Source organism: Aptenodytes forsteri, unplaced genomic scaffold (assembly GCF_000699145.1).
Source record: "Aptenodytes forsteri isolate BGI_AS27 unplaced genomic scaffold, ASM69914v1 Scaffold85, whole genome shotgun sequence".
Lineage (NCBI taxonomy): Eukaryota > Metazoa > Chordata > Aves > Sphenisciformes > Spheniscidae > Aptenodytes > Aptenodytes forsteri.
Window position 1 is genome coordinate 176595 of NW_008795533.1, and position 18843 is coordinate 195437.

At 61.6% G+C, this 18843-nt stretch overlaps 1 protein-coding gene across 1 annotated transcript in view; it reads right to left on the minus strand.

The window, feature by feature from the left end:
• Nucleotides 1–11300: 11300 nt before the first annotated feature.
• Nucleotides 11301–18843, minus strand: part of SCARF2 (scavenger receptor class F member 2) — an 18934-nt gene continuing 11391 nt past the window's right edge. Inside the window, exons 6-10 of the mRNA XM_009282100.2 lie at nucleotides 18708–18811; nucleotides 18505–18622; nucleotides 16986–17107; nucleotides 12998–13150; nucleotides 11301–12610 (exon numbers count right to left, since the gene is read on the minus strand). Coding sequence (XP_009280375.1) covers nucleotides 11352–12610; nucleotides 12998–13150; nucleotides 16986–17107; nucleotides 18505–18622; nucleotides 18708–18811 — 1756 coding nt within the window. The 3' untranslated portion in view covers nucleotides 11301–11351. The remainder of the gene's footprint in view (nucleotides 12611–12997; nucleotides 13151–16985; nucleotides 17108–18504; nucleotides 18623–18707; nucleotides 18812–18843) is intronic.

The window sequence follows — 18843 nt, forward strand, 5'->3', positions numbered from 1 at the left end:
TTCGAGGGGGAGTTGAAGCCCAGTGGTGTCTGGGCGTGGGGGAGGGTTGTCTTGACCCCAGACTCTGAGCAGCAGGGTCTTGATCTTGACCCTGAGCAGCACCAGACTGGAGGGGAGAGACGGTGCATGAGGCTCGGAGGGCCGGCATGGCCACAAGTGCTGTGCACAGCGGCCACGGGGAGCCTGTGCACCCCTGCGAGCTGAAAGGGGGGCAGCCAGGGAGAGGGGAGGCTCAGCCCAGGGAAGGGGGGAGCACGTTCCCAGGGACAAGCTCCAGCAGTGCCGGCGAAGGACCAAGGCACGATCCGGTGCCTTTGCACCCCTAGCAAAGGCATCGCGGCTGAGCTGGCAGAGGGAGGGGGGACCCTGGGGCCTCCGCTCCGCCACGGACATTCCTCTCCCTTCCTTTGTGCTGCAGGAAATCTGCGCTTCCTCCCTTCCCAGCGCTGCTCCCTGCTCAATCGCTACCAGATGTGGGTCCCATGTGCTTCTCATTAGCCCGGCAGGCTGCGGGCGCTGCCTTCTGCAGGCTGGCGGGCTGGGGCCTGCAAAGGCTGGGCTTTTGGGGGACCTGGTGCAGATACCTGAGCCGGTGCGCATGCCACGAGGTAGCTGGCCCTGCTTTGTGTAGGGCTCGTGCTGCCTTCGTGCCGGGCTGGCATGCGGTGGGATGCCCGTGGTGATTCAGGGTGAGCTTGCCGTGGTGGATGGAGCTGGAGCTGGGGGACAGGGCTCTCCGCTGGGACTTGCACGAGTGCCGTGGGGACAGAGGGACAAGGGGCATGCCGGTGCTTCAAGTCGAGGGAAGAAGCTCAGTGAGCTGGACTGCAGCTGGGTCTCCCACTGGGGACAATCTGCAGCCCCAGGCTGGGTCTGGGAGCGTGGGAGAGGCGGGTGGGTGGCACGCGTGGGGACCAGGGCTGGAGAGCACGGGTGGTCCAGGGGTGTCCCATGCTCCATATGCCCCAGGAGGTCCAGGCAGGGAGCACATCATGATATGTCAGGATGTGTGCGTGAGTCTCCTGAGGTGTGGGCTCAAGTTGGGGTGGGGGAGTCCCTGACCAGGTGATGGTGTCAGCAGTGGTATCACAAGCAGCTCAGGTGGCACAGCATGGGAGGAGAAAGCATGGGCCCTTCCCACACTCCCCAGGACCTGCTAGCACCCAGGAGGAGATCACAGTGGCTGGACCCAGGGGCTTGAGAGCAGAAACAGCCCCACAGTTGGCTTGTGATGTCCAGGAAGAGCCTTAACCCGGCCTGGATTGAGCTACGGAGGGACAAAAGGGGCAAGAAAGCTCCTTCTGTTCTTCCCCACCCTGCCACCCCCACTGTGGAGCTTGCCGTGGCTCTGCACGGGAGAGCAGGATGCTCCTTGCCTCGGCACAGAGGGAGCCAGGGGCTGATCCTGTCCCGCTGCTTCTTCTTGAGCCCCCAAACCAACCGCGGGGCTTTCCTCACACTGCTAGTGAAGAGGTGGGTGGTGAGAAGCAGGGGGACAAGCACATGTCGTGGGATGGAGCCCATGCCCCGGCATGGGACGTGCAGGGACATCCAGAGGGCCAAAGGGACTCTGTTTCCCACTGGAGCCGCTCGCCTCTCCCCCGAGTAAAGGGTCTCCCGTGGGGTTCAGGCTTCTTGCACTCACCCACAGGAAAAACATCTCCCAGGATGGAGAGATTTCCAAAGGTGGCCACTGCCCGTTTAGGGAAGGGATGCCTGGGTGTTACCTTCCCCTCAAGGGCATGTTTGCATGCTCAGAAATGCTGGAAAACAGCATTTTTATGGCCTTGCTGGACCCCGAGTTGAGTAGAGCTGGCAGCAGGAGCGGGGCGCCCACGTGCATGGAGCAAGACGGCTCATTTTTGCAACCGGAGCACATTGCAATTAGGAGTAATCCTCCAGAGAAACCTGAGTGCAAACCCGTCCGCAGGAGATGGCTGCCCGAGTCTGGTGTCCCCGCGGGAGAGCCGCCACGTCACCGTGGCTCTGAGTCACCGCTCCGGAGCCAGGACCTCCCCCTGCGGCCGCTCAGCCTTCGGCGAGCGTGGTTTCACCGGCCAGCCAGCCGTCACCAAAAGAGGCCGATGCACCGTGGCTTTTGCACTGACTGTGGCTTTACTGCTTTTACCGTGGGGCGGGGGACAAGGCAGCATCACCTGGGGCTCTGCTCTCTATGGCACGCCTACAGATTGGGTCGGCTGTGCCGAAGCCGGTGATTTGACAGCAGCTCTGCCCAAGCCACGGTGCGCTCGGCTGGTCCCCGGCTGGTACCTGAGCCGGGGATGGAGCCAGGGCGCTCCCGGAGCAGCAAAGCCCCCGCAGGGCTGGGTCTCGGGGTGGCTCCTCTCCTCAGGGCCGGATCCTGCCCTCCTCACCTGGCTAGGTTTGGATCATTTCCCCGAGTCTCCTCCAGGTCCTCCTTGGACCCTCCAAGAGCTGCACCAGTCCCCTGCACCCCTGGGGAAGGGGCTCCAGCACCAGCCCCCCATCCCCATACTGTGCTGGGTGTGTGGTCGTCCACCGTGGTGGCTTTGCCGTCCGTCCCCAGCCTCCTCCCCTCCTTTTTTGGTCCACTTTAACCTTGTGTCTGACCTCAGCCTCATGCACTCTCGTCCCCTGGAGAGAGCCCAGAGCCCCAGAGCCTCACGGCCTCGGGCTCACCGGATTTATTCCAATTTAAACACGGCGGAGTAAATGTGTTTCCCCCACTCTGGCCTCTGGAGCTGAATATCTGAACGGGAATTTCACCCCTGAGCTGCAGCTAAAATAAGATCTGGATTGAGGTGGTCGCTGGCTCTCGGTGGCGCCGGGTGAAACCTCTGTGCTCCCTTCCTGACCGGCTGCCGACATAGCTGGCGGAGCAAGGGCTACCGAGCTGGAAAAGCTGGGTTTGACCTGCCGGGAGGAGCATGCATGGTCAGAACCGTGTTGGAAAACATGGCCAGGCTTTGGTTGTCTGGGCTGAGCACCCATGGGGACTCGGAGGAGATGCTGCACACGCGTGTCCCGACGGCACATCCTTCACCGAGAGGAGATGTGAATGCTCAGCTGGGGCGAATCTGTGTTAGTTGTGGCTCAGCAGCACAGGAGCTCCTCATGTCTCCACTCCCTGCAGAGCAGAGGGATTGTCAGAAGGTCTGTTTGATACGGGGTGACAGGTCTATACCACCCCGTGGACAACGCGGTCCTGCCTACGCAGCCCTGCCTGGCGAGCCTGGGCTCGCTCTGGGCGAGGGATGGGAGCTGCTTCCCCTGCACACCGCTGGAGGGGCTCCCAGCCGGCTGGCGCGGGTGCTCTTGGGTCACTGCATGGTGCTTCCCTCCCTGGGAGGGAGACGGGGTGAGAGAGAGAGAAGTGTCTGGGCTTGGCTGGGTGTTATGCGCAGGGGCCACGGGCTGCAAGCAGTGGAAGGGTGTGAAGGATGCAAGGGATGCAAGGGATACAGCGGGCTGCAAGGGATGCAAGAGATGTAAGGGGTGCAGCGGGTTGCAAGGGATGCAAAGGATGCAAGGGACGCAAAGGGTTCAGCGGGCTGCAAGAGATGCAGCAGACTCTGCAGCCAGTCCCTTCCATCCCTTGGCCTGGGGCTGCCCCTTTGCCAGCTGCGCTCCTCTATTTCAGCAGCCTGATTTTTGGGGAAGGGGCAGTGACCCAAACTTGTGGGGCCTGTCTTCTGGGAGAAGGGTGCTCCAGGGGGTCCATCTTGCTGCACCCCAACAGTCCCCACACTAGCAGGAGACAGCTTCAGGCCACGCTCCCTTCCCCTAAGGATATTTTCAGGATCTTCAGACATCCCAGGGGGACCAAACCCCCGTCCCACTGAGGCGGCTGCTGACCCTCCCCTGCAGACAAGGCGCCTATTCAGCCCTGCACCCCGACCTGTCGCCCCTGCATTCTGTGCAGCTCTGCGGGGGGAGCGCGGCCAGCCCCCAGCAGCAGCCGAGGCCGATCATGTGGCTCCTAATGAAATCCAGACCCTGGCAGAGCGATGACATTGCGCCGTGATTTGTGCTCCCATACAGACTAAACAAGGCCGGGCGCGTTACAGCGTGTGGCCGGGCCAGCACAGGCGCGGGGATAAATCAGGTAGCGGCAGCGCGGATGCCTCTGCTTTTCTTCTGCCTAATTATTCTTCCTCTCCTGATCGAAGCACTTGGATTCAAGCGCACTTGTGCTCTCTGTAATGCAAAAATAGGGATTTTTTTTCCAAAACGATGCCGGACAGAGCTTCCAGAGGCGCTGGCTCTTGGATCTGCTCAGAGATGGCTCTGTGTACTAGAAGTGCGTGTGCAGCCCAAAGCGCTGCAGCTGCTGAGCTTTGTCCCTTTGCTCTGTGCAGTCCATTACGGCCAGGGATTAATTGGTGCCCTGGATCACATGCAAACGCTTCCACTACTCCATCGGGTGAGGGAGAGTCTTAAAATGGAGCCAAAGTGGGTTTGCTCGGCAGGCTCCCCGGGGAGGTGTTGCATGCACGCCCGATGCCTGCTGAGCAGGGGACTCCGGCTGCAGCCCCCCCCCCCCCCCCCGAGCTACCCCGGGCTGCTCAGGGCACAGCACCGTTCCCCCAAAACGGCACATTCATGTGCACCACATCCTTCGGGCTGGAGGGTCGGGGGGCTGTGGTGCGTCCCCTGGAGACCCCGACGAGCCGAGGGCACGTCTCCGGTTCGAAGCCCACCCTTCAGCTTGGCCCACGCGATGTGCTACAGCAGAGGATGGGGCAGAGGAGCGTGATCGTGGCCTTTTGCCCAGCCCTGGGTGCCCATTAGCGGGGACAAAATGGCTTCAGGGAGGTGCCAGGTCCCACTCGCAGAGCCGGGAGCTGCTGCTGGGCTTGGGATGGTGCAGGGAGGTAAAGTCCCCGCCAGGCACCCCGCTGCCCCGCTCCCCCAACGGGTCCATGCCGGGGGACCCCCGCGCCTGCGGCTCCCCGTACCCCAGGTCCTCAGGGAGATGCCCAGCAGCGGCGCTTGTTGGATTCAACGTCACAAAGACACGGTCTGTGGACGTGGTGTCGGGAGGTGCCTGGGTGGCAGTGCCACGTGGCCGGTGGTGGCAGGGCTGGCACCTGGATGCTGTGGGCTGGGGGCAGGCTCAGCCCGGCTTGGCCATGCTCGCCTTCAGCTCCTGGAGCTTATAGAAATATGTAAGTGTATAGGTGTGTGTATATATGCACACACACACACATATATATGCATATATGTATATAAAAATAAATAGAAATATATAAAAATATGTGCGTATATATAAAATATATAAGTGTATATATCTATGCTTATATACTTGTATAAGTATATATTATATACTACAGGAGTATATAGGAGAGTGTCTGTGTGTGTGTATATATATATATGAAAATAAGTACATATACACATACAAAAAAAATTTACTCCTGCAGTGTATAGGAGTGTAAATATATTTTTATACGTATATTTATGTATTTGTGTGTGTATGTATGTATACGTATTAAAAAAATATATACTCCTGGAGTATATATTTATATCAATGTCCTGTGTCTAGTGGCATCTCAGGCACAGGGAAAGGCTGCAGCGACAAAACCGCCCCCCCCGGCTGCCCTCCATGGGGGAAAAGGCTGCAAACAACCACCGAAAGGCTCCGCCATCCCAAGGGAAAGCTGCAAGTGCTGGTTCAAGGTGTTCATGCTGCTCCGGGGATGGTGGCACAGGGTCCTGGAGCCACAGCCCACGCTCATGGGGACCTCTGGGACCCCAGAGCACTGGGCCCAGCTTTCTCCTCCCCGTTGGGGGGCTGATGCTGGGGCTGGGCACCCCATGGGACTGCAGCGCCCGTGCTCGTGGCACCGCGGGCTCCTTCGTGCCTGGGGCTGGCAGCGGCTGAGCCCTGCTGCGGGAGCGGGGCGGGGGGCAGAGGGTGGACACGCAAGCGGGAGACAATGCCTGCAAAAAGGCTGCTATGTATTGCGACTCAAACGCCACCGGAGTCCTCCGGGGATGTTGATGAGGTCGCCGACGGCTGCGGTGAGGAGTGTGAAATGATTTTGGTGGCGTTGCGGTGGCTGCTCCTCTTTGGGGTCCCCGCCTGCGGAGAGCCCCGTGCCAGCTGGATGCTGGCTGTGTGAGGATGTCACTGACGTGGCCGGGGGACATTCCAGTGCCCCCAGCCTGGCCATCCCTGGAGCTGAGTGTCCCAGGGAAGGCAACCAGGGACCCTTACATCCACTTTTGGGGGTAAAGGAGGAATTTCCCCATGTGTAGCATGGACCTACGCGAAGCCACTACATGCAGCGTAGGCTCAATATATATTTATACCTCTATCAGTTTACCCTGGCTTGTGCTGTACCACTGGTGGAGCTGATGGAGCTCCCCAAGCCCCTCACAATCCCCCCTCCAGCATGAAATACCCCTGGCACCACCGTCTCCCCTCCCAGCGAGCGCTGAGAGAGAAATTTCCTATATAATTTTGGGACCCCGTCGTGTCACGCGTGTTTCATTCTCATTGGAGTTTCCCTTCCGAGTTTATTTTTGGTAGGGCCTGAAATAGGAAATGAATTGTTGGCAACGGGCTCGCTTTTATCGCTGCTTGCTGGCCAAGCCAAAACAAATGCGCCGATGTCCAACCCAACGGCTCCTTCTTCAGTTTGGGAAATTGGTATGAAATGTGAAGAAGACCAGTGTTGCTACAGTGTTGGTGGAGGAGAGGGCAGGGCACAAGTGCCGCCACGCTCCTCTGCTTCCCCTGGCCGAGGTCCCGGTGGAGAGGAGGGCTGGTGGCTGCTGGGCAGGTCCTGCTCCATCACAGCATCTCCTGCCAGCCTCATCCACTGCTTCTTCTCGGCCATGGGAGGCCATGCAACATGCTTAGTCAAGCCATCACGTTGTCACCTAAAGCCTCTGACCGGTCTGTCAGGGAATGTGGCTTCAGGGACGGTGGCCCCTGAAGGTGGCTTCAGGAGAAAGTGGCTTCTGCTCCACCTCGGGTGAGCAGAAGACCTGGTTTTGCTACGACTTCCTCCTGTGATTGGGTTCAGCTGGTTTTTCCTTGAGGTCAAAGGTTTCTGCATGTCCAAGAGAGCGGTGGAAAGCAGCTAAGAAAAGCAAGTGTATTTGTGCTACGTATGATCTTTCTGGTGGGACTCACAGCTGCAGGGGAAATTGTTTTATGGTTTTCAGCCTCTGCTGATTTGTGAACCCCCAAAGTCCCGTCACCGGTGTCTGTTGCAGCGTGCTTGCAGTCAGAGATAACCAAAGTGTGGTGGTGGGAGGAAAGCCTGCAGGCCCTGGTAGGATGCTTGGAAAAGAGATTCATGGTCATGTTATGCGAAGAAATCAGCCCTTCGGGACGCTGAGGTGTGGCAATGCGATGGTGATGTCCTTCATGGCCTGTGGCATCACAGGACATTTCTTGGAGAAGCATCTGACCCATCTGAGCTGGAAGGACCCTGCTGGAAAGAACCTGGAGACTATGGTGGACCTCAGGTTGAACATCAGCTTGTCGTTGCTCTTCTCCAGAGTAAGGCAAAGCCCATAGTGGGGGACATTGGGAAGAGCATGGGCAGCCACCTGAAGGAAGCTGCTGCCTCTCCACCCAGTAGGGTCCAGATGTGGGCCTCCCAGTTCAAGAGGGATGTGAAGAAACTGGAGAGGCCTGGAGGTGGGCTGTCAACATGGTCGTGGAGCTGGCACACATTGTGCCAGGAGAGGTGGAGGGGGCTGGGCTGCGTTAGCCTGGCCATGAGGAGGTGAAGGGGGTCTGAGGGCAGCCAACAACTAAGATGATGGAGTCAAATCCTTCTTGGTGGTGCCAGATGATATGATGGGGGACAACAGCCACCGACTGCAGCTTGGGAGGTTCCGGTTGGACCCCAGAAGAAAATTCTTCCCCAGGACAGTGGTGCAGCCCTGGGACAGTCACCAGGAGCTGAGGGATCTCCATCCTTGGAGGTTCCCGAGACTCGGCCAGACAACGCCACGGCTGCCCTGACATGGTGCATTGCTGCCTGGTTGGGCTGGAGCCTCCAGTGACCTGCCAGGATGCGTGTCAGCGTCTGTGACGTGGGATTTTTGCATTTACCTGTAGGCTGCTCACTTGCAGGCTCTGCTCTGGCTTGCTGGGGCTGTGGTCGGAGCCCGTAGATGGGCTCGTGCCTGGGCGAAGCTCTGCTGTCCTAGGATAGCCTGGGGACCGGGGTGAGCTTACAGTGCCCAACCTTCCCAGGGCACCAGCCCCAGCTTTGCTGTCTGCATGAGTGAGAAAGTACCCTGAGAGGAGGCCGGGGCTATTCCCAAATTCACCTTGCTGGGTCACCATCATGAGCATCATGGCTGGTTCCCCCCTGATGCTCTTTAGTGCTGATGTGAAGAGGTTTGTACAGGACCACGTGATGTCTGTGACAACCTCTTTCCTCTTTAGTTGTATTTATTTTTGCACATTTATTGCCTGGATTTGACTCCTTTCCTTCTCCCAGACCTTTCTGAGCCTCCTGGAAGCCTCTTCTGTTTCTCCAATGGCCTCTCTGGCAGAGGGAGAGGGACTTCAATGCCACCCCAGGCCTCGTAGGCTCAGTGTGCCCATTTTTCTATTGATTTTGTCTATTTTGGCTTTGGTGACATTGAGCGGATTCGTCACCTCCCGTTACTCTGCTGTGTGAAGTCCCAGGAGTAGTTTCAGCTGTCATCTTTCATCTTCCCAAGTAAAACCTGAAGGAAAGGGGAGGGAGAGTGAAGGAACTCTGAAAGGTGGCCAGGAGTCTTGTAAGCAACGCCGACAAGTCGCGTGACGTCCCATCCCTTTATTCTTCAGCTTTATGAGATGGTATGAGATGGTGCTTCTCCAGCCAGTGTCACAGATACTGCACTGTCTCCAGCTCTGCGATGCTGAGCGGTGCCAGGGAGCGTGCCGGAGCCCCGTCCCCTCCCGAGTGCCATGCTGGGCTGGCTGCAGTCCTGGCTCCAGGTGGTCTCATCCCATTCTGGCGTTCACCGGCTGCCTCCATCACCTCTGAGATTTGCCCCACAAGTTGGCCTTTTGGTCCGGTGGTCTTCTCCTGGGCCATCATCCCTCACCGTGGGCAGAGCTCGGGACGGCTCAACAGCGGGCACCGGTGCTCCTGGCTCCCACGGCAGCAGAGCCCCGTTTTCATTTCTCACGGCGGGGAGGGTCCCCCGCAGCCCACGGCTCTGGCTCCTCCAGGGAGAGCCGGGCAGAGCGGTGGGTGCTGCAGCCCCACGGGCTGGCGGAGGCTCCGGTTGAGGCTGAAGGAGCCTGGCGGGGGCAGAGCCACCGCCCCAACGGACCCAGAGCCCCTCTGCCCGCACCAGCTGCATTTATAGCCCTGCAGGCGACGGGCCCTGGGCAAGTGCCGGGAGCGGCAGGACAGGCAGGGCTTTGCTGCCCTCAGTCTCCTGGGTGAGGCTGCAGAGCACCGCTGCCTCCCCCGCCGCAGACCCAGGCAGCGACACGGAGCACAGGCAGCGTGCGGGTAGTGTGCAGGCGGAGGCAGAGGGCTTGCAAAATGCACGCAGAGATTAGGTAGTGCGCAGGCAGCGCGCAGGCCAAGTGGTGGAAGCATGCAGGTAGTGTGCAGGCAGGGTGCAGGCAAATTGCAGGCAGGACTGCTTGGGAATCTAGGGCAGAAGCCGTGTGGGAGAAAGCACATCTCAGCTGGCCCCTGGGCTTCTCCCAGCCTTGCCACGTGGCAGCACCGTGCCCGGGGCTGAGTGGAGAGCCCAAACGCTACCAGGGTTGGTAGCCCCTTGGCAGGGGGGTTAGAAAGCTGGGGTCAGAGCCCTGCACCCCACTGGCAGCCCCCCCATGTCCCACCACATTTGTGTCCCAGCACCCTGAGCACCCAGCCGGGGGTGGACTCTCTTTGCCCAGCGGCCAGAGCTCTCTTGAGCCCCAGGGTCCAATCCTGGCTATGCTGGAAAGGGTCTGACCACAAGACGGGTCCCTCCCCCGGGGCTCTTGCTGGGCTGGGGGAGGATGTTGGATAGCGAGGGGTGGGGGATGAGGGGCTCCTAAGCTTGCCCCTAGGGCTGGTCTCTGCTGCCAGGCGAGCACATAGCAGCAGCCGCAGCGGGGACCTGCCTCCCCAAACTGCCTACCTCAGCCAGGGGTGGACTCTCTTTGCCCAGCGGCCAGAGCTCTCTTGAGCCCCAGGGTCCAATCCTGGCTATGCTGGAGAGGGTCTGACCACAAGATGGGTCCCTCCCCCGGGGCTCTTGCTGGGCTGGGGGAGGATGTTGGATAGCGAGGGGTGGGGGATGAGGGGCTCCTAAGCTTGCCCCTAGGGCTGGTCTCTGCTGCCAGGCGAGCACATAGCAGCAGCCGCAGCGGGGACCTGCCTCCCCAACCTGCCTACCTGCCTATCACCACCCGCCTGTACCTGCCGCAAGGTCATCCATCCCCCCACCACATCCCACTCAGGACCGGGCTGAGCACCCGAGCCAGACCAGGCGACGCCCAGCACATCGCCTGCCCGCAGGGAGCATGGAGCACGGAAAGATGGCACCTGGCTACAGAAGAAATACATTTTTATTAGGAAAGCACTCTGCAGAGGTGCCAGGCTCTGTCGTACCAAACTAATCCCTCCAACTCCGCTGGATGGGACACGGGAGCCCGAAGGGTGTCCAGTTCCGGCCATAAATAGTGCTTTCCTCCTGGCCAGAAGCAACCCCAGGGGCGGACGGGAGGGAGGCATCGGTCGAAACCAGCTCGACCCCACACCGGGCACTGTACGGCTGCGGCAGGACCAGCAATGGAGAGCCGTGCCTGGAGCCCAGGGTGCCGGGGCAGGGGTTTGCCGCCGGTGATGGATGCAGGGCACATCCCCGGCGATGCCCTGGGCGCCGAGCAGCAGCACCCTCCCTTTCCCGTGCACCGCGAGCCCGACAGACCAGAGTGCGGTGCGGGAAGCGAGCGGCTCCGTTACTGCAGAATATACCGTGGGTACGTCTAGTACAACAAGCGCTGCTTATGCGATCGATAATACTGCTACAAAAAAGTGGGGGGGATATGCCACACATGGACCCCCCCCGGGTTGGCAGCCGGGCCGGCTCCCTGCAGTCCTGCCCTGCACGGGGAGGGCGAGCTGCCAGACCCGGGCAGAGAGCAGGGAGCAGGGCATGGATGGGAAGGACCAGGTCCTGGGGCAGGGGAGACTAAAGGAAAAAGGGGGATGAGAGAGATGGAGGGCGGGAAAATGGAGGCTCAAGGCTCTTCGAGTGCCCCCTGCCCAGTCCAGGCTTCCACGTCTGCTGGCCACGCCAGCAAACGTCCTGCCCAGTCTTCCACGTCTGCTGGCCACGCCACGTCCCTTCCTCCCGGCACGCAGCCAGCCGGCGCGGGGCCAGTGCCCGGCTCCCGGTCACTGCACTGCCTGAGCGGGCACGGCGGCTGCTCTGGGCTGCTCCAGGCTGGCTTCTCGGCTCTTCTTCCTGGGAGGCTTTTTAATGGGGGTTTTCTTGGCCGCTTGCTCGTTGGGGAGAGCCTGGTCCTGGCCGCTACCGGCGCTTGGCTTCTCCACCCGCTTGGGCTCCCCGGCCGCTGGCTCGGCCGCCCCGGGGATCAGTTTTTGCAGATGGGGAGAGGTGGGCAGCAAGGGCTTGCTGGTCTTCTGGCTGCCAGCGGCCCCCGAGCGCCTGGGGTTTTTGGCTTTCTGTGGAGGGGTGGGCTTCTCCCGCTGGGCGCCCACCCCGTTCGCCCGGGTGCCTCCGTCCCCCTTGTTGAGGCTCTGAGTCTTTTCCTTCAGCTGGGCGGCCAGCTCGGAGGCCAGGTGGGGATGGAGTGGCTCGGAGCGGGGTTTGCTGGTGCCGGGGCTGCGGGGAGCATCCCTGTTGTCCCCGACCCGCCGCTCCGGCTGGAAGGCGCTCATCTTTCGGAAGGCGTTCTGCACTGCCCCGTTGATGCTCTCTGTTGGCTCTGAGCTGCCTTTGCTCCTCTGCTTGGGCTTGGAGGGCGACTGGGGCTCCCCGGTGAGGCTGGCTTTGCCCTCAGGGACACCGGGCTCCTTCGGTTGCTTCTGCACTTTCTCCTTGCCCCGCGTGCCGCCCTTCTCCTCCGTCCTACCCTGCACGCCGGCCGACGTCTCGCTTGGGCTCCTCTTCCTCTTGGCCAAGCCCTGACCTTGCTCGGGGCTGCCGGGCTGGACGGCCACTCGCTCCGGGGGCCGGCGGGGGGGTGGGGGCGGGGGGGGGGCCACTCGCTCCGGGGACCGGCTGGGTGCCGGCAGCGAGTTGGACTGGCTGGAGTTGTACCTGCCGTGGATCCAGGAGACTTTGGGCTTCGTGGCTGGGTCTGGGGGACGGGGCTTGGTCCTCTCCGGGGATGGCGGCTTCCCAGGGCTGCGGGGCTCCATGACAGCATCCTCCTCCTCCTTGGACTGCTTGGAGAGACGGGCAACCCGGGCATAGAGCGCGGCACCGGCCGAGCCCGAGCCGCAGGAGGAGCGCTCACTGTCCGAGGACTTGAGCAGGGGCGTTTCGCTGCTGTCGGCCGGGAAGGCTCTGACGGAGCCCGTCTCCTTCAGGAAGGTGTATTCGCCCGCTTCCTCCCCGCCGGCTGGGGCCACCAGCTTGTCCCCAAGGCTGGCAGGTGTCCCCCTGTCCCTGCTGTCGCCCACACTCTCTGTGGGAGGAGAGCATGGGGGTGTCAGGTGGGGATGTGCCCAGGGAGGGGAAGGACCGAGATGCTCCCACAGCATAGTGGGACGGCATCCCACCCGGTTCCCCCCCACACCCCGGTGTGTCCCCAGGTCCCCCCTTCCCCTCCTCCCGGTCAGGGACCCCAGCACAAGAAGGCTCTTGAAACAATGCCGGAGCAGCAAATGCTGGAGGAGGGAGCTCTGAATCCGCACGGGAGGCAACATCAGCACCCATATGCCTTCCCGGGGCACGAGGAGCCAGGGCGGCACAGTCCCCACCGCGTAAGGGTGACACCTCTGCACTGAGCAGGAGGTGGCCCCTGGTGATGTCCCCAAAGTCCCCTGGGGAAGCGCCCCATCCCCCTGCTCACCTTCGTGGGGGACGCAGTACACCGGCCCCTCATCTGTGGTGTCAAAGGAGGAGAAGGAGCCGCGGGATGACCAGGATGGGGAAGGCTGCTCCACCACGGAGGGCGGCTCGATGAAGCTGCAGTTCAGGGTGTTCTCCAGGTCGTGGTGGGCCACTGTGAGGGCAAGGAACCGCTGTCAGTGCCTGTCCTGCCAGATCCCCTCGGCCCCCATACCAGCCAGGAGGGTGGGATGCTGCACAGCTCCCCCCTGCCCAACTTGCTGGTGGGTCCTGGGGACAGGCACAGCATCCCAGGCATGGGGACAGCTCTTGCCGCACATCCCCACCAGGTCCCCCAGCCTCCTTCTGCAAAAGGAGGTAGAAGGATGGTAAAAGGCTGCCCGTGGCAGGGGGATGTGCAGCACCATTTTTTCCCAGTTCTGCCACTTTTCAATCCCTTTGCCAGCTTCTCCCATCCTGAAGCCGAGGGGGAGCATCCCCCCTCGCCCCGGTGCTGCCCCCTCTGCCACGGAGGCCACCCACAGAGAAGCCGAGCGGAAGAGAAAAACCACCAGAGAGGAAAAACTTGGTGTTAAAAATATTTTCGGTTTCAACAGTTAAAAACAAACAAAAAAAAAAGCTGAGCAGTGACAGTTGTCTGGGCCGGGAGGGACTGGTTTTTCTGTTTGATCATTTTTAAGGCTTTTCGCTGGATAAGTTCATGTCCCAACCCACCCCGCGGTGCTTTCCCGCAGCTTTGGCATCGTCCTCGGGGTACCCGCAGGACTGTGGCAGCACCCAGCTGGGTGGAGGGGACCGACGCTCCCGGAGAGCCAGGCAGCATCAGATGCTCTTGTCCCCATCCCCTGCCTGCTGGCTTTTGTCCCCTGGGGTGGTGGCAAGGGCTGCAGCCAAGGCAGAGCCCGGCTTTGCAGCAAGGGCTGCAAAACCCCAGTGCACAGGGCAGGATCCCCCTGCGCAGCAGCTGTACATCGGTATTTCCAGGTATTTGTAACTTCTGCCCGCACATCCCAACCATCTAAGTCACGCTGCAATTTCCTGCTCGGACTGTTTGATTCTTGCACCACATCCCTGTTTTACAATAAAATAACTCTGTTGTTGGGGTGCCCACCGGAACATTTATTCTTTATTAGGGAATCTGGCTTCAGAGATGCAGGGTCATTAAAATGATGGCGGTGATGCATGCTCGCCCCGGCATGGTTTGGCTTCTCGGAGAAAGGGGAAAAAAAAAAAAAAAAAAAGCAGCGATATTTAAAGAGCAAACAGCCTGGAGAGAGGGAAGAGGCAGGTTCGACAAGGCTTTCCTTGTAATAAAAACCAAAAAGGGAAAATTAAAAGCAGCCGGCTGGAAGCGGATGAAGGGAGATGCTTCCTGAGAGGGGGTGTGATGAGTGGCTGGGACTCACGGCCACGAGGCGTCTCTGGGACTCGGGTGAGACCCAGGATACAGCCAAAGGATAAAAAGAGGATGTGCAGCGCACCCGGAGCCAGGCTCGGGGGCTCCTGCATGGTCCCCTGGGATTTATCCCCCCCGGCCGATACATCACGGGCTGATGGGGCTGGGAGAAATGCATCCACTTCCCTCAGGTCCCCTCTTGCTGCTCCTCCCCGAAAACTCCCGGGGCCACAGCATTGGGGTGCCGACCCCAGCCCTGCTTGCATGGCGGCCAATTGGTCTCAAGAGCGGGACGAAGCAGCGAGGAGCCGCAGAAGGGCCGTGGAAGGATGGCCCCAGAGCCCTCCTGGTCACCCCATCCCACTCATCCCAAGCTCCCTGCAGTCGGCATCACCCTGGGGGCTGGTTGAGCTTTGCCACTCGGAGGAGACGCGGTGGTGGGGTGCAGGAGCGGGCACCCCGCGCTGCAGGGCTTGGGTTAGCCCTGGCATCCGCGGGGTGACACACAACCAAGACCCATGTTGGTACCACTGACGTCCCAGGCAAGCAAACCCCGTGAAACCTGCGCACACAGGGATGCCCAAACCCTGGCACCGCGGCCACTGGTGTCAGCCCAGGATGTGGCCGTGCGGGCTGCCAGCTCAGGTGCAACACCCGGGAAGATGCTGCGGACCCGAAGCCAGTGCTGAGGCGCGGAGCAGCTTTTGAGGGGGGCACCTGGGGCTCCGGGCACCCAATGAGCTTTGGTGGGGCTTCAAAACCTGTTGCCCCACCTGGGCAGGTTCTACCATGCACAGGCTTGTGCTTGCTGGTGGTGACCATGGTCATGTCCGAGCCCAGAGGGGAAAATCTGCCCGGCGCTAGCAAATGCATGGCCATGGCAGCGGCTGTGCAAGGATATGAGCAGAGCTGGAGCGACCATCTACCAGGCGTCCTCCGCTTCGGCCAGCGCTGGTTTCACTATGACAACCCCACAGGGTCCTGAGCACCTCCAGCGCTGACCTGGCACTTGGGATGGGGCATTTCAGCATCCCCCGGACTCTCCTGCCAGGGCAGGACCAACGTGGGGAACAGGCGGCCTCTGCCACCGCGTACCGGCCACCACGGCTTCCAGGCGGAGCCATGCGCTGACATGGCACTGCGGTCACTGGGCATCACAGGGATGCAGCTGCTGCATGCACCCTGGCAGGTCTCCCTCGCACAGGGGGTCCCCAGGCCCGGTGGGGGCTGGAGGCATCACCGGACCATGCACCAGAGGGACCGGGAGCGGCTGAAGACCATGCCAGCTCTGCCGTGCCCTGCAGGATAACATGATGAACACAAGACAACCCCCGACCAAAGCCTTTCCCCCCGGTGAAATAACAACCCCCAACCCCACCAACAGGCTCCAGGAACAGCCCCAGCCCGGCTGGGACCCCAGACCATCCTGAGCATCCCTCTGGCACCAGCGCTGCATCCTCAGCCTTTCCCGGGGCTGCTGCCGCCCTGTTTATGCAGCGCAGCTGGGTGGGTGCCAGCTGCCTCTGGGCCGGCACGGGGAAGGCGCAGGCAGCCCCCTTCAGCTCCCCCTGCCCTCGCCGCACACAGGCACCCTCTGTCCTCCCCAAGCCCTGCCCGGCCCCTTCCACAAACACGGCCTCTGTTATCCTTGCAGCAGGAATGTTTCTCCGGCCCTGGCGCACCCTGCTCTGGGGCAGGGCTTTGCCGTGCCTCACGCGGTGAGGAGTCGTGCCCCCCACTTTGATGCTGGAGCTTGGGCACGGCATGCCGGGATGGGGGCCACGCATGCCAGGATGCGGCCGCTTGGGGCATCCTGCCAGCACTGCACACCCAGGGAGGTGCTGGGCCTGGGGGGACACGGGGCTGAGCCCCGTGCCGGCATAGGGTGGGGAGTGCTGCCTTCGCCCCCTGGTTTATTCAACAGGGTCCTCTCCGAGGCAGCACATCCCCATCCTCACGCTGGGATGAGCGCAGGGAGGTTGCAGAGCGTGCAGGGTACAGTGTTCCTCAGCTGCCTGGTCCCCGACAGCCCCAACACCCCTGGATCAGGAGCTCTGCTGGGTGTGAGCAGCCCCTCTTTGAGCCCGGTTCGTGCCTGGGCAGTGTGGGGAGCTCACCCAAAATCTCTGCCCTTTCATCCTCAGCTCTGCTGTGCACAGCAGAGGGGTGGGCCCTGGCCCCGGCTCAGATGTTCTGGCAAAGCTGGGGCAGGGTTAGGTCAGGACCAAAAGGGCAAACAAGGCATTTCGCTGCTGCGACGGGGACCATTCCTCTACCTGGGGAACCTAAAAACCTCACAAAACAGCTCGCAAGAGCTCCAGGCACCAGGTACCTGCCCTCACAAAGCAAAACGATGCGCTTTGAGATCCAGAAGCGGCAGACTGAGAAAGGGCTGAGCTCCTGTGAGCCAGGCAGCTCACACCAAGCATTACGACAGTCCCGGGGACCCGCGTGTCCCCATCACCACTCTGCCGTGCTCACCGCCCTGGGTTTGGGGCTAGAAAGGACGCTGTGAGTCACGTGCACTGCCCCGCTAGGAGTAAAGCCCCCAGGGTTTGGCTCTCTGCCTCCTCCACAAACCCCAGCACCTTACCCACGACCTTGGGTAACTTCTGGCGGCGCAGGGGGATGCGAGGGAGCTTCATGCCAATCCGACTGAAACGCCCGCACAAGCGTCTTGGCGGCTTCTTGGCTGCTGCCGGGTCCTGGCTGGAGCTACAAGAGAAGGCGACGGCCCCATCAGAGAGGCACCGGCACCCGCCCCGCGGTGGGGACAGCCTTCACGGGGTGAGACAGCGAGTCAGGACCTCAGCGATGCTGCAAATGCAAAGGGGTTTCGGGGAAGAGCCTGGGGTGGCTCGGGGCAGGGGGGTGCCCAGGGCACAGGGGGTCAGGGACCTGCCAGGGCTGCTGCCAGTCCCGGGTTTAAAAAAAAAAAAAATCATCCCAACCCAAAAACAAACACGTGGCTTCTCTTTATTTGCTCTCTGGTTTTGAAGCCCCCCGGGGCTGAGTTTTCAAGCAATTATCGCCAGCCGCAGGAGCGAGCGGCTTCGTGTGTTGATGCAAGGCAACCTGTGACGTGCCCACCGTCGCTGCGGTCCCTTGGGATGCTCTGGCAAGGAACTGCCGCTGGGACAGCACCATGGGTGACCCAGCTGTTTGGGGACATCACGGGGGTCCGGGCACCCCGGGTGAGAGGAATCTGTTTTGAGCCATTTCCCCCTCTCCCTGAGCAATACTTCACCACGTAGGGCTGCGTTTGTGCTTTTATCTGTGGGATAATTACACGCAGCCCCCGGGCTCTCCAAGCCAGATGTGCCGGGCTGGGATTGAGCTGGCAGGGCTGCAAGGGGAGGCTTCCGGAAAATTCCCCTGCAGCAGCCGGCGGCACAAGGGGAAGCTTTCTCCGCAGCCGGAGGAGCTCCCATAGCCCGCTCATCCCTTGCTGAGCAGCACAAGCCTTCGCCCCTGCTATGAGGCTGTCCCCATCCCCGTGGCGGGATGTCACCTGGTGCTGCCGAAATGCTGCCGGCATCCCGACCTTGCTGCAGGAACTCACCCTGCCTGCCCCAAACATCCCCGTCCGGGACAGCTGGCAGTGCCGCAGCCCATCACCCCACCAGGTCTCACCCCACGGCCCAGGGATTTGTTCTGGAGGTCTCGGTCACGTCTTGATGCCCTCACTGTATTTTAGGGTTCCCTTTGCAGATCAGCTCCAGCCCCCCGGAGACTGGAGGGGCCCTGGTGGGTCTCCATGAAGTGATGGCCCACGAGAGGGAAACAAAGTCAGGGAGAGGGGGAAAAGGGTCCCCGGGCAGGGCTCACCCCGAGCCCCTCCATCAGCCCCCCAGCTGGGTGCTGCCCTGAGGATGCAGCGGGACTTGCTCAGACCCCGGGGACTCACAGGGTGCATGGTGCCGGGCGGGCAGCGCTGCTCTGCCTCAGTCTCCCCATAGCGCCGCTGTCCCAGTGCGGTCCCTGCATCCTCCCACCAGTCCCAGCCCCGCACCAGGCACCGACGTTCCCAGCTGTCGGCAGAGCCGCAGCTCCCCCCCTGCTCAGCCTTCGTGGCAGAGCCCGGCGAGAGCCCTCCCAGCCCCAGCACTCACCCGCGGGCTTCGTCCTTCTTGCGGCAGACGCAGCAGCAGCAGAGCAGGGAGAGCAGGAGGATGAGCAGCAGCGCCAGGAGGGCTCCTGCCCCGATGACCCCCATCCGCTGGTTGGCCTCTGCAAGACAAAACCGGCTGGCTCAGCCCCGGTGTCGGCCCCGTGGCAGAGCCCGGCGCCCCGACCCGTGCCCGCTGGCACTCACCCATGTGGCAGGCGCCAGTCAGCGGGTCGCAGGCGCCGTCGTGGCAGCTGCAGGCTTCGGCACAGTTGGCTCCGTAGCGGCCGGGTGGGCAAGTCAGGTTACAGGTGGAGGGAAGGGGGCGGGTGAGAGCCCTTGC